We start from the raw sequence: 14,695 nt of genomic DNA on the forward strand, positions 1-14,695 counted from the left end.
ATATGACACTTTCATCCTGTGAGCTGCACATAACTGTATAAAGACGCAACCAGTGGCACCATTAAATATTCTCCAAACCCTTGACTGCTCTGCTGATAAGCAGTCAACACTATATAGGCTCCCTAGGTAACTGAAGAATCCTCTTGTCTTGTGTGCATGTACAAGGCACTTCTGAAATGCAGCACAGACAAACAAAAGCAAAAAACAAGAGAAAAATAAGTCTGCTGACCACAGTAACAGAACTAGCAAAATGCTAAGCATTACCTGTATTATTTTCTTTTCTTTAATATAAAAAGTATAACTGCAGAGGTCCAACGTACAAATACAAAAAATTGTGCAGAATAAATGCACCATAATTCTGTACATACAGTGTAAACCGTTCAACAAGAATGATTTAAATATACCTGTTCGTCTCCTGACCTGGAAGACACAAGAATAAAATTCTGTAACTCTAGGGCATGTGCATAAACTTTCTGAGAGCTTGGATCACTAGCCAACAGAATCCCTGAAGATAAACAGAATCAAATGTTTACTTAATGAAAGTAATTATTCAGTGAATTGCTGGTTATCATTAACTAAGAAAAAAAAGTACAAGTTCAGCGAACGTTAAATCCACACAGAGGTCTTTCCATCCCCCGATTTGCTACTGGCACTACTTTTGTTTGAGCCTGCTTTGGATTTCTTCTCTCTGGAACTGGTGGGATAGTTTTGGTTATTATATGCCTGGATTGCAAGGTCCAGACGTTCCTGAGCCACTTTAATCTCCCTCTGCAGATTTTCTAGGTCGGCTGGAATGTTTTCTTCATTGCTCCCATACTGCTGCTCCTGAGCTATATTCGCTTTGTTTTGCTTGTAGGCCATTTTGGCATTGGACAATTCAGTATATTGGATCTGATCTGGCTTGACTGCAATGTTATAGCCAGGAGGAGCAGATGGAGTATTCCAAGTAAAAGGGTAGTTATAGGTAGCAGAATCTTCCAGCTCTTTTCTTTTACTGTTTAATGTGTCTCGGATTGTACCAAATCCCAAATGGAGCATCTCCCAGACATTCAAAAGTAAACACAGGCAGCTTACGCCATACATTATTAAAAGGAAAATGGTCTTTTCGGTAGGCCTTGAAATGAAACAATCTATCTTGTGTGGGCATGGTTTTCTGCTACATACAAACGTGGGGCTGACTTCAAACCCATACAAAAAATATTGACCAACAAGAAAGCCAACTTCGAACATAGTCCTAGATAGCAGCTGCAGCACATAGATTTTCATGAGCCCATCCTCTCGAATTCGCCGCCTGCCATCGTGTTTAGCTTTAGTGAGGGCTGGCTGCTCCTTGTTCTCCCGCTCACTTTCTATCTCTATCTCTGGGTACATCATTGGATCTTCTTCGTGGTCATCCTCTGTCTCCTCCAAGCCACGATGTTGTTTCCAGCGCATTGAAAAGGTTTTGCTCCTGGTTCTTTTATCAGGTTCGTTATGTTCCACCATTCTGGCAATTTTATGAATGGCATAGCCTAAATACATCACCGATGGAGTGGCTACAAGAATGATCTGAAACACCCAAAATCTCACATGCGAAAGAGGAGCAAAAGCATCATAGCAAACATTCTCACATCCCGGTTGTTCCGTGTTGCACACAAACTTGCTTTGTTCATCATAATAGATGGATTCCCCTCCCACAGCCGTAAGGACAATCCGAAAGACAATCAAAACCGTCAGCCAGATTTTGCCAACAAATGTTGAATGATTGTGGATTTCCTCTAACAGACGGGTCAAGAAACTCCAACTCATGGTGGTCAAATCGTTTTAACTTAAAAAAGAGAGACACATGTTAAGAGTTTAAAACACTCAGCCCCAATACTGCCAACATTTAATCAAGAGAGCAAGGAAATGTAATCATCCATACAAAAATTCTACATCTAAACTCTTTTGCTGTCTCACCTGTTATCCAGAATCTCTACCAGCCAAAATTTGCCTGAAGAATCTAAGTTTCCTTTTTAGGTTTTCAAGAATGCCACTAAAAATAGAGAAGAAGAAAAAAAGTTCTTAAGTCCCAATCCACAAACAAATGTTTCCCAGGTTATTACAAAAAGGTGGGATAAACATGGTGATGCTTCTGTACCTCAAATTTGAATAAAAATGACTGTTTACACATTTAGGCTGAGATTCTCATAGCAACCTATGGGATATGAAAGCCCAATTACGATGAAATGTAATGGGCATTGAGTATCCAGAACTCAACGTGTACTCTCACTAAAACATTTCATCGACTCTCCTGTACACTTGCATATTAAAAAAAAGATTTAACAAAATCCACCCATTCTGCCCTTGAATTGTGAAAAATACAGTACACAGAAAGCCGAATAACGCTAGTAACAACATCCTTACAGACAAGAAATTGTAGCAGAAACACAACTGCACCTTTTCCTCAAGGAGGATTTTATTCCAAGGCCTTATTCCCAAGCCTAATAAAGTCAATGGGAGTCTTTCTATTGACTTCAGTGGATTTTGAATTAGGATCCTAGTGAGGCTAACGTAAGTGTAACATTTTCCATTCATTGCACAAAAGATACCTAAGAAGTGCCTACTCTGACAGGAGTCACCATGAGATTAATAGGCAGTGCTAGCTGGGGGGAAAAAGGAAAATGTAACAAACAGGGAAAAGGGAAATCAATAGCAGTCAGTAGAAATCACTAAATTTGTAAAGTGTTTTAGGAACAAAAGAAATCCTAATAATGATACAGACCCATTATTAGATAGAGATGATAAAACCGTTAATGATGATGAAGTAGCATCAGAGGGGTAGTGGTGTTAGTCTGTATCCACAAAAACAACGAGGAGTCCGGTGTCACCTTAAAGACTAAGAGATGTATTTGGGCATAAGCTTTCATGCCCAAAAACCCCACTTCTTCAGATCCATGGAGAAATGATGCTGAAAAGGCCAAAGTGTTCAATAAATATTTCTGTTCTTCATTTGGAAAGCAGCAGGATAAAAGACGCACATCACAAGGATGACAAAGTATTTCCAGAGATAAACAGGGTGAGGTAATATCTTTTACTGGACCAACTTCTGTTGGTGAAAGAGACAAGCTTTCATCAAGCTATACAGAACTCTTCTTTAGATAACCAAGGATGTTAAACTATATATATTGAGGATAAACACATTTAAATTAGCAGACCCACATAATCTGCACCCAAAAGTCCTACAAGTGTTGGCTGAGGAGATCTCTGCCCTGCTGATGTTAATTTTTAATAAATCTTGAAATACAGGGGAAATTCCAGGAGACTGAAAGAATGATAATGTTCTGCCAATATTCAAATAGGACAAGCTGATGACCCAGGTAACTGCAGACCAGCTAGTCTGACATAAATCCTGGGCAAAATAATGGAAAAAAATTGATACAGGACGCAATTCATAAATAATTAAAGGATATGAATATAATTAATGCTAGTCAATATGGTATTATGGAAAAAGATCAGGTCAGACAAACCTAATTTAATTCCTTGTTGAGATTTCAAGTTTGGTTGATAAAGGTAACTGCGCAGATGGAAAATACTTAAGACATCTGTAAGGCATTTGACTTTATACTGCATGGAATTATGGTTAAAATATTAGCACTATACAATACCAAGAGAGTGCATGTTAGATGGATTAAGAACTGGCTAAGTAACAGATCTCAAAACGCAGTCACCAATGGGGAATCTTCATTAACTGGGTTCCACTGGAATCAGTACTATGCTTTTCAACATTTTCATCAAATTAAAATTTGCAGATGACACAAAGATTCGCAGAAGAGTAAATAATGACGAGGACAGGGCATGGATCGCATGGTCAGTGGGTCCATTCAAACAAAATACATTTTAATTAGAGTGAATAACTGATTTTTTGGTTCAGGGGCCAAGCCTAACTTTTCCTTCAACCTCTCAAATCGACTTTGACCAAAATGGATTCCCTGCCCCCTCCCCCCTTTTCTGAAACAGACAAACAAAAAATGGAAAAATTCTGTTTCGGGTCAAACAGAATGCTTCATTTGACCCAAAAGTATATATTTTTTTTGTTTCAGGTAGTTTTCAGGTGTTTTTTTACCCTTGTTTAATCAGCTATATTTCAAAATGAAACCCCATTTCATTTCACAATAGTCAAACACAAACACTTCAAAATGAAAAAAGTCAAAACATTTAGTTTTGAAATGGTCAAAACGAACCATTTCAACTTTTTCAAAATGTTTTTTCCTTTTTATATTTCCAAATCTGATCTGAATCTGCGAATAGTTTTGATGACCTGAAAAATGCATTTTGGGGGCAAATTTACTGTTTCTCAAAATATGTTCACCCAGTTCTAGCTTTAATACAGCCAAATGCAAAGCTCTACATGTAGAAGCAAGAAATGCAGGCTACACCTACAGAATGGGGGACTGTATCCTGGAAAGCAGGAACTCTGTAAAGGATTTAGAGGTTATAGTGGGCAAGCAACTCAACATCAGGTCGCAGTGCAATGCTGTGGCAAACAGGGCTAAAGCAATCCTGGGATGTATATACAGAGGATCAATGAGGAGGATTACAGAGGAGATTTTAAAGGTAGGTGTGCGCGCCGCGCGTGCACGTTCGTCGGAAACTTTTTTACCCTAGCAACTCCAGTGGGCCGGCAGGTCGCCCCCTAGAGTGGCGCCGCCATGGCGCTCTATATATACCCCTGCCGGCCCGCCCACTCCTCAGTTCCTTCTTGCCGGCTACTCCGACAGTGGGGAAGGAGGGCGGGTGTGGAATGGATGTGAGCAACTCATCTCGAAGAACAACAGTTACAAAGGTGAGTAACCGTCTTTTCTTCTTCGAGTGATTGCTCACATCCATTCCAGGTAGGTGACTCCCAAGCCATACCTAGGCGGTGGGGTCGGAGTGAGAAGTCGCGGCACGGAGCACTGCAGTTCCGAAGGCCGCATCCTCCCTCGACTGCTGGACCAGGGCGTAGTGGGAAGCAAAGGTGTGGACCGATGACCAGGTCGCTGCCCGACAGATTTCCTGGATGGGCACACGGGCGAGGAAAGCCAGCGACGACGCCTGCGCCCTGGTAGAATGCGCAGTCACACGGCCCGTAGGGACATGGGCCAAGTCATAACAAGTCCTGATACAGGACGTAACCCAAGAGGATACCCTCTGGGAGGAGATAGGAAGACCTTTCATACGATCTGCTACCGCCACGAAAAGTTGGGGGGATTTCCGGAAGGGCTTAGTCCTCTCTATGTAGAACGCGAGAGCCCTACGGACATCCAGCGAGTGGAGCTGCTGCTCCCTGCCTGAGGAGTGAGGTTTTGGGGAAAAAACCGGAAGGAAAATCTCTTGGTTGACATGAAAGGCTGAGACCACCTTGGGCAGAAAAGCAGGGTGTGGCCTCAGCTGCACCTTGTCCTTGTGGAAGACCGTATATGGGGGGTCAACCACAAGAGCTCGGAGCTCCGACACCCGTCGAGCTGAGGTGATAGCCACTAGAAAGGCCGTTTTCCAAGAGAGGTAGAGCAGGGAGCAAGTAGCTAACGGCTCAAAGGGGGGTCCCATGAGCCGGGACAACACCAGGTTAAGATCCCAGGTTGGAGCAGGGGGACGGACGTTAGGGAATAAACGTTCCAGCCCTTTAAGGAATCTCGACACCGTCGGGTGAGAAAAAACGGAGCGACCGTCCGCACCCGGGTGAAAGGTGGAGATAGCTGCTAGGTGGACTCGCAACGACGATAAGGCCAGACCTTGCCCTTTGAGGGACAAAACGTAGTCTAAGATTTCGGAAACCGAAACTTCCATAGGGCGGAGATTTCTCTCTACGCACCAACAGGAGAAGCGCTTCCATTTCGCTGAATATGTGGCTCTTGTGGACGGTTTCCTGCTGCTCAAGAGCACCTCTCTCACAGGCGTAGAGCAGCGCAGCTCTGAACCAGTCAGCCACGCAGGAGCCACGCCGCTAGGTGCAGCGACTGCAGGTCTGGGTGACAGAGGGTCCCGTGGTCCTGGGTAATCAGGTCCGGATGAAGGGGCAGGGGAACTGGGTCGGCTATGGCCAAGTCCAGCAGCATGGTGTACCAGTGCTGCCTGGGCCACGCCGGGGCCACCATGATCACGAGAGCCCTGTCCCTGCGCACCTTCAGGAGGACCTTGTGGACCAGAGGGAACGGGGGAAATGCATAGTACAGGTGGGTCGACCACTGGATGAGGAAGGCATCCGCTATCGACCCCGGCTCCCTGCCCTGAAAGGAGCAGAACGCTTGGCACTTCCTGTTCCCCTTGGACGCGAAGAGGTCCACCCGGGGATAACCCCACCTCCGGAAAATGGAGAGAGCGACGTCCGGGCGAAGGGACCACTCGTGTGACAGGAAGGATCTGCTCAATCGATCTGCCAGAGTGTTCCGTACTCCAGGGAGGAAGGAAGCCCTGAGGTGAATGGAGTGGGCTACGCAAAAGTCCCAGAGACGTATCGCCTCGTGGCACAGGGAGGAGGACCTGGTGCCGCCCTGCTTGTTGATATAGTACATGGTCGTCGTGTTGTCCGTGAACACGGCGACACAACGACCCTGAAGCCGATGACAAAACGCTTGACAAGCAAGGCGGACCGCTCTCAACTCCCGTATGTTGATGTGGAGCCCCACCTCCTCCTGGGACCACAGGCCCTGTGTCCGCAGGGTCCCTAGGTGGGCCCCCCAGCCTAGATCTGAGGCATCCGTTGTCAGGGATACCGATGGCTGAGAGGGGTGAAAGGGAAGACCCGCACATAATACGGACTGGTCTAACCACCAGCCGAGAGAATCCAAGACCTTCTGGGGGATTGTGACTAACATGTCTAAAGGTTGCCTTGCCGGCCTGTAATGACTGATAAGCCACAGCTGGAGAGGCCTCATGTGGAGCCGAGCGTAGCCGGTCACAAAAGTGCACGCCGCCATGTGGCCTAACAGGGTTAGACATGTCCTCACTGACGTCAATGGGGCTGACCGCAAACGTTGAACGATCGCCGCCATGGTCTGGAACCGTTGCAGAGGCAGCGAGGCCCTGCCCACAGTGGCATCCAAGACGGCCCCGATAAATTCCACCTTCTGCGTGGGCCTCAGAGTGGACTTGTCTGTGTTTATCAAGAGGCCCAGACTTGCAAATATGGCGGTGATCATGCGGACATGGCTGTTGACCTGCTGTTCCGACGTGCCCCGAATCAACCAGTCGTCCAGATAAGGGAACACGTGGACACGGTTGCGCCGAAGATGCGCCACGACAACTGCCATGCATTTTGTAAACACCCTCGGGGCCGTGGACAGGCCGAATGGGAGGACTGCAAACTGATAATGAAGAGACCCCACAACGAAGCGGAGAAAGCGTCTGTGGCGCGGCCAAATGGCAATGTGGAAATACGCGTCCTGCATGTCGAGGGCGGCGTACCAGTCTCCTGGATCCAGGGATGGAATAATGGTCCCCAGGGATACCATGCGGAACTTCAACTTCACGAGGTATTTGTTGAGTTCTCGCAGGTCGAGGATAGGCCTGAGGCCCCCCTTGGCCTTGGGGATCAGAAAGTAGCGGGAATAAAACCCTTTGCCTTTCTCGTTTTCCGGAACCGCCTCTATAGCTCCTTTGCTGAGGAGCGTCTGCACCTCCTGCCGAAGGAATTGCTCGTGAGAGGGGTCCCTGAAGAGGGACGAGGAAGGAGGGCGGGAAGGAGGAAACGAAACAAACTGCAGGCGGTATCCCGTCTGCACCATGCTTAAGACCCAGCGGTCCGATGTTATTTGGGACCACGCCGGGAGGAAAAACGAAAGGCGGTTTGAAAACGGGGGGAAAGGATCCATAGGGGAAACTGTTACCGCGCCCTCGGGCGCACCTTCAAAATGAAGGCTGTTGTTGCGACCTAAAGGGTCTACGCTGCGTCACGGGGGTGTGCATCCCGAGGGACCGCATGATGACCCTGTTGTCTTTTAGACTCTTGAGTCTGGGGTCTGTCTTATCGGAAAACAGGCCCTGGCCTTCGAAAGGAAGGTCCTGTATAGTGTGCTGGAGCTCCGGCGGAAGGCCGGAAACCTGCAGCCAGGAGATGCGACGCATCGTAACTCCTGACGCGAGGGTGCGGGCAGCCGAGTCCGCAGCGTCCAAGGAGGCTTGTAAGGCTGTGCGTGCGACCTTCTTGCCTTCGTCCAAGATGGCCGTAAACTCTTGGCGAGCATCCTGTGGCAGCAGCTCCTTAAATTTGTCCACTGCCACCCAGGAGTTAAAGGTGTATCTGCTCAGCAGGGCCTGCTGGTTAGAGACCCTGAGCTGCAGCGCCCCAGCTGAATACACCTTACGGCCAAGGAGGTCCATCCGCCTGGCCTCTCTGGACTTGGGGGCCGGAGCCTCCTGGCCGTGACGCTCCCTATCGTTCACCGATTGCACTACCAGTGAACTGGGAGTCGGGTGAACATGTAGATATTCATAGCCCCTAGAAGGGGCCATGTACTTTCTCTCGACTCCTTTCGCTGTCGGAGGGATGGAGGCCGGGGACTGCCAGATAGTATTGGCGTTGGCCTGGATGGTCCGTATGAAGGGCAGGGCGACCCTGGTGGGAGCATCAGAAGAGAGGATGGTGACAATTGGGTCCTTTATCTCCGAGACCTCCTCTGCCTGCAGACTCAGGTTTTGAGCCAATCGCCTGAGGAGGTCCTGGTGCGCCCTGAGATCCAGCGGGGGGGGACTGTTGGAGGAGGTACCCGCCACCGCCTCATCCGGGGAGGAGGATGATGAGACCCCAGGCACGATAGTGTCCAACTGAGGGTCTTCCTCAGCCCTCGCCTCTGCCTCCGGAGCCACAGCGGAGTCCTGCTGTTTGGACCCTTCCTCCCCTTCCGGGGAGGGAGGGGGGCGAGACAAGGAGGCTTCAGGGGCCCTACGCTCCGCAGTCGCCGGTCTAGCAGGGAGCTGCTGGGGGCCCTGGGCCTGATGGTATGCCCAGGGTGTCCAGAATCCCCACTGTTGTGGGCCTTGGTCTTGCAGCGGCGGATCCCCGAACAGCGCCGCCTGCCGGTCGGTGCCCAGCGCATACCCACTGTCCGTCTGGGAAGATACGGACGGCTGTCTCGAGGGCCACGGCGGGGCCGACCCCGGATGGTAAGGGTCTGCGCGGGCCGGCACGGAGGATTGTCTCGGTGCCGGGGACCGGTGCCGGGAGTCATATCGGTGCCGGGACCGGGATCGGGACCGGGATCTATCACGGTGCCGGGATCCTGATCGGTACCGGGACCTGCCACCAGCTTGGTGCCGGGAGGTCGACCGGGACCTACCACCAGCTCGGTGCCGGGAGGTCGACCGAGACCGGGACCTGCCACCAGCTCGGTGCCGGGAGGTCGACCGGTGCGGCGAGTAGCGTCGGGACCTGCTCCTGGAGTCGCGGTGCCGGTGTCGCCGACTGGAGCCTGACCGCGACCGTCTCGATGCCGACCGTTGCCGCGAGTGCGACCGGTACCGCTGAGGGGAGCGATGCCGGGACTGCGAGCGGCGTCGGGATCTGGAGCGCCCAAGACGTCGGGACCTGGATGGCGAACGACTGTCTCTGGGCGGTGCCGACATCATGGGCTTGCCTCTGGACACAACCCGCAGCGGAGGTACCGGGGGTGGCAGCCGAGTGGGCTCAGTCAGGGCAATAAGGTCCCGAGCCGAGGCGAAGGTCTCCGGTGTGGATGGGACCACTATCTCAACCCCAGATCTCATGGGGGAGCTCGGCGGTACCGGACTCAACGGACCCGCCGGGCCCGGAGTCAACGGTGCTGACGGTGTCGGCGGCGCCGCGGCCGATGTCGAGGCCGGGCGCTCAAGCCGGGTCTGCCTGGCCGGAGTATCAGACTTCGACGGCCTTGGCTCTGATTCCGGTGCCGGAGAAGGTCGGTGCCGGGGAGTCTTCTCGGTGCCGGAGCGATCCGGTGCCGGTGCCGATACCACGGCCTGCGAAGCCGACGGGTCAAGTGCCGCCTCCATTAGGAGAGTTCGGAGCCTCTGATCCCTCTCCTTTTTTGTCCTCGGCTTAAAAGCCTTACAGATGCGGCACTTGTCAGATCTGTGCGATTCCCCGAGGCACTTCAGGCACGCTTCGTGGGGATCGCTGGTAGGCATGGGCTTCTTGCAGGCCGCACACTGCTTGAAGCCCGGCGAAACAGGCATGAGCCTGGCGCCGGGTGCCGGGAAGGGCTAAGCCCCCGGCAAAGAACTACTTAACAACTATTTAACTAAACTATCTACTTAACAAACTAATTAACAACTATATGGAACTAGAGATAAACGATAGACAAGCGATAGAGAACTAGGAGAGCTAGGGACGTGGAGGACAGCTAAGCCGCACTCCACAGTTCCAACGACCGACACGGCGGTAAGAAGGAACTGAGGAGCGGGCGGGCCGGCAGGGGTATATATAGAGCGCCATGGCGGCGCCACTCTAGGGGGCGACCTGCCGGCCCACTGGAGTTGCTAGGGTAAAAAAGTTTCCGACGAACGTGCACGCGCGGCGCGCACACCTACCTGGAATGGATGTGAGCAATCACTCGAAGAAGAACCTCTGCATATGACACTGGTGAAAAGTTGGAGAGAGCGCAGAAAAAAAAGCCGATCAAATGGTTTAAGGATTGGAGAAAATGTCTTACAACCGAGAAACTTCAAGAGCTCAATCTATTCAGACTCTCAAAAAGAAGACTGAGAGGTGACTTAATTACAATGAATATGCAGAAAATCGGGAGAAAATACAGGGTACCAAAGGGCTCTTTAATCTAGCAGAGAAGAGCATAACAAGAACCAGTGGCTGAAAGCTGAAGCCACACAAATTCAAATCAGAAATAAGGCACAATTTTATAACAGTGAGGGTGATTAACCACTGGAACAAATTACCAAGGTAAGTGCTGAATTATCCATCTCTTAATGTCTTCAAATCAAGACTAGAGGCCTATCTGGAAGATATGCTTTAGTCAAAAACAAGTTATTGGGCTCAACACAGGGTAACACTGAAATGTAATGGTTTGGGACATACAGAAGGCCAGAGAAGATGATCTAATTGTCCTTTCTGGCTTTAAACCATACAAATCTAGTTACCTGAGAATTCTGACTGTGTAGATGGACCATGTATGATGCTAGTTAATATCTTGGTAGTTGGCCAGTGAGCCACAAAATGTACTTGCTTTTTTTTTTTAACCGATGACATCTCAACTCAGAGCAAAATTTGGCCCTAAATTTACCTTAAGTAGCCACAATATACATCTGAAATGAATTCAGTGAAGCTACATCAGTGTAAATGTGGAGTACAAGCAGAATTTGGCCTTTAATTTCCAGACTGAATCAATGTTCATTCCAAGTTCCCAAGAGCTAAAAACAGAGACGCCAACTTTTAAAACAGACCAGCTAACAGTATAACAGAGGAAATTGGATCATTAGTTTTACAAGACATTTGTCGTGAAATCTAGCAAGTTTATGTTAGTTAAAAGTCCCTTCAGTTGCTTTTCCTACCCCACTGCCAATTTTTTTGTGATTTTACAACACATTTTAAAAAAAAAATTCTCATCTTGCTGTGTGCCAAAACATAAACATGGGAAACAGACTAACTGCACACAGTGCTTTTAAATGTAAGCACAATGAAAATTTCTCTATGATCTGTCAGATACAGTGATCATAAATGTGACAAACAACAGGAGACAAAAAACAATTACAAACAGAAATGTGATTTTTTTAAGTTGACGGTATCCTTTAATAGCCTTATGAAATTGGCTGCAGCTACAGAATACATGTCTCTGCCTTTACAACATGTATACTGCAGGACTCAGCTATAACAGTAACCTTCACATACACACTGTACACTTCATACTTCCCAGATTTGCTGTTCTGGGAACATTTAACTTAACTCTCTATTATTTGAAACAAAGGCTTATGGACAGTGACACCCATCTGAAAAAGGCAAATTGTCAGCCATTTCCACTAATTTACATCATTTGAGAGAAACCTTCATTCCTTATATTTGTCATAAGTTCATAACACCACTTAGAGCTGCTCAGAGCAGGCAGAGTAGACAATACAAACAGCACGATCTTTTTCTCTGGCTGCAAGTTGGTCCAGATCACATCTTTTTTAATCAAATTTTGCCTACCTGCTTTCAGATGGCACTCTAAAGAGGAACTGAAAAATGGACTTGGCATAAACACTGACTCAGGTGATGGGATGAATTATTGTAACACTCATTGGCTGTTTGCAGTGATGTATACCATTGGTTCCATTATCCACAGAGTTTGCTGAAGAAGTAGGATCTTGGAGAAATTGGTCAGGAGTCAACACTCTGGGTCAAATCCACTGCCCTGCCGAAGCCTGACTAAATAGGCTTGGAACAAAGGGGTCCTGCAGCAACTGGGCAGGGAATGGAATCTACCCAGTTCCCAGGCTATGGAGCAGAAGTAGAGCTGCTCCACACATGCTCCTATGTATGGAGTCCAGCCAACAGATCTACAGAGTCCTACCCTGCCCTGTATAGGTACTATCCTTGTGTGGGCCTCACCAGATCCAGCCTCCTGTCCCGTGATTTCTAAGCCATATGTGACCAAGAGGCCTACCTGACCAGAAGGGTTGGTGGATCTTCCTGTGTATTATGGCTGGACTTTCCAGAGGGGCCTAAGGGAGTTAGGCTGCCAACTCCCACTGAATTTTAATAGGATATGAGCACCTAACTCTTCTGTACTATTTTGAAAAGTTCAGCCTTAAATAGTAAGTATGGGTGTGTGTTCACTTGCATCGTGAACAAGCAATCATTTAGGAGGAAGGCACTCAAACTAACGGGTTTCCTTCACCACCCACATCTTATCACATCTTCTCCAATTAAATTAGGTCCATTCATGTTCTTCAAATCATATTCATTTCATTTTGCTTTCAAACACTTTAGCAGCTGTGTGTTGAGAAGAACGTGGGAGTTAACATTTGGTAAGTTCACTGGTAACCAATTGTGCTTCCAAGAAATGCAGAATGAAATGTAATTGCTCCCAAAGGCCAATTAAAATGACTAATCATGACTATTCATTCAAATCTCATTTCTATTCAAACATCAGAGATCACAAGATGTACAAGTGCTTGAGAAGAAGGGAAGTAGCTTCCTTTTCTTTCATTTAAAAATTAGCAAGATCTTAATGCTCATGAAGAGAGGGAATAAAAGTCATTAGCTTGTGCTGAACCCAATCCAGGCCCTGTGCAAGCTTCCCCAAAACAGCGCGGCCAGCAGGCATCTATCTTGACCTGCAATTCAGTGCTGAGTCCCTCCTGAATTAGACAAGCGGAACTGTGTAGGAGTTTTGCAATGCTGACAAACGGAGACAGGGATGAGACGATGTAATATTATTAAGCTTCCTTCACTTAAAATCATAGAATATCAGGGTTGGAAGAGACCTCAGGAAGTCATCTAGTCCAATCCCCTGCTCAAAGCAGGACCGACACTAACTAAATCATCCCAGCCAAGGCTTTGTCAAGCCGGGCCTTAAAAACCTCTAAGGATGGAGGTTCCACTACCTCCCTAGGTAAACCATTTCAGTGTGTCATCACCCTTAGTGAAACTTGTGACATGAAATGGGATTTGATCCCAACTCTCCACTAATCTCTGGTGCCATCTATCCCAGAATTGTTAATTAAAGTTTATGATTTTACACAGCTGAAATAGATTCATGTAAAACCAGCTGCTAAACCAGTGGATAAAAATTCTTTGTTTCTGTGTGCTTATATAACATGTCTGACAGAGGATTCGGCTACTTTTTTTTTTAAAAACCCTGTTTTTCAAATAGCTGGGCTATTCGGTCTATCTTGCAAGTCTCGTGACATGTTAAAAACAGAAAAGGGTTCAGAAAAAGCCACACTGTCAATGTCTATTTGGAGAAGATTCCTGAACAGACATTTGATGACTAGTCTTATTCTGCCCTCATATTTTGGGCATTTGAACAAGGTTCTGTTGATTCCCTACATCATTTCCCCACAGTTTTAAGTTGTATGTGAAATTATGAGACCTAAGATCCCATCCCATAAGACTTTAAAATGAGATATAAATGGGTTTTGCAAGGAATAGATTTTTATGAATGTTTGTAAACATCAATTTCACTGTACGTGCACCAAGAGATAAAAAAATATTTCCAAGAATGATAATGGAAATTTAAAGACAGACAGAAAAATGTTGATTGAGAACTTATCAGAGTTTGATTTAAGCATATTTACTTTGTATATTTTGACATGTGATGCTGACAATTTGTGCTTTAACTTTTCTAAAGTTTTTCACTAGGCTACTCTCTCCTGTCATTCAATAATTGTCTGACTCTCACAGTGTCTGACTCTCCATAATTTGCTGCAACTGTGACAATGTAAATTGACAAAAAATAGGGAAAAATGCTTTACAATAAACAATATTATCTGTCAGAACTTTTAAAAAAATAAGTAAATATTGAATTCTACCAAGCCTAGATAGAACCATGAAATACTTGTAATGTCAAAAAAATAAAGGTCGAGAACACGTCTTTCCTTTTTGAACAATCCACATTATATAAATCAGATCAGAACACAAACCTACATTTACAGCTATGGAATGAACCTCCAAGTAGCCTGCTGTGCCCTATAAGTGAACTAATATGGATGCAAAAATGGTCTTCAGTTTAGGAATGCTCCCCTATAGTTCACATGAAAGCAGTACCTACTCAGGACCGGCACT

The 14,695-nt window shown here is 47.2% G+C and overlaps 1 protein-coding gene across 4 annotated transcripts in view; it reads right to left on the minus strand.

The window, feature by feature from the left end:
* Nucleotides 1-215: 215 nt before the first annotated feature.
* Nucleotides 216-14,695, minus strand: part of GJC1 (gap junction protein gamma 1) — a 33,783-nt gene continuing 19,303 nt past the window's right edge. For 3 of the 4 annotated variants that reach the window (XM_030541282.1, XM_030541280.1, XM_030541281.1), the window contains exons 2-3: nucleotides 1,939-2,014; nucleotides 216-1,807 (exon numbers count right to left, since the gene is read on the minus strand). In XM_030541282.1, the coding sequence (XP_030397142.1) occupies nucleotides 607-1,788 (1,182 nt within the window). In that variant the 5' untranslated portion in view covers nucleotides 1,789-1,807; nucleotides 1,939-2,014 and the 3' untranslated portion in view covers nucleotides 216-606. Of the gene's footprint in view, nucleotides 1,808-1,938; nucleotides 2,015-2,743; nucleotides 2,817-14,695 lie in introns of those variants that run through there. The other variant, XM_030541279.1, reaches the window with a different exon arrangement.

Source organism: Gopherus evgoodei, chromosome 23 (genome assembly GCF_007399415.2).
Source record: "Gopherus evgoodei ecotype Sinaloan lineage chromosome 23, rGopEvg1_v1.p, whole genome shotgun sequence".
In the NCBI taxonomy this organism is placed as follows: domain Eukaryota; kingdom Metazoa; phylum Chordata; order Testudines; family Testudinidae; genus Gopherus; species Gopherus evgoodei.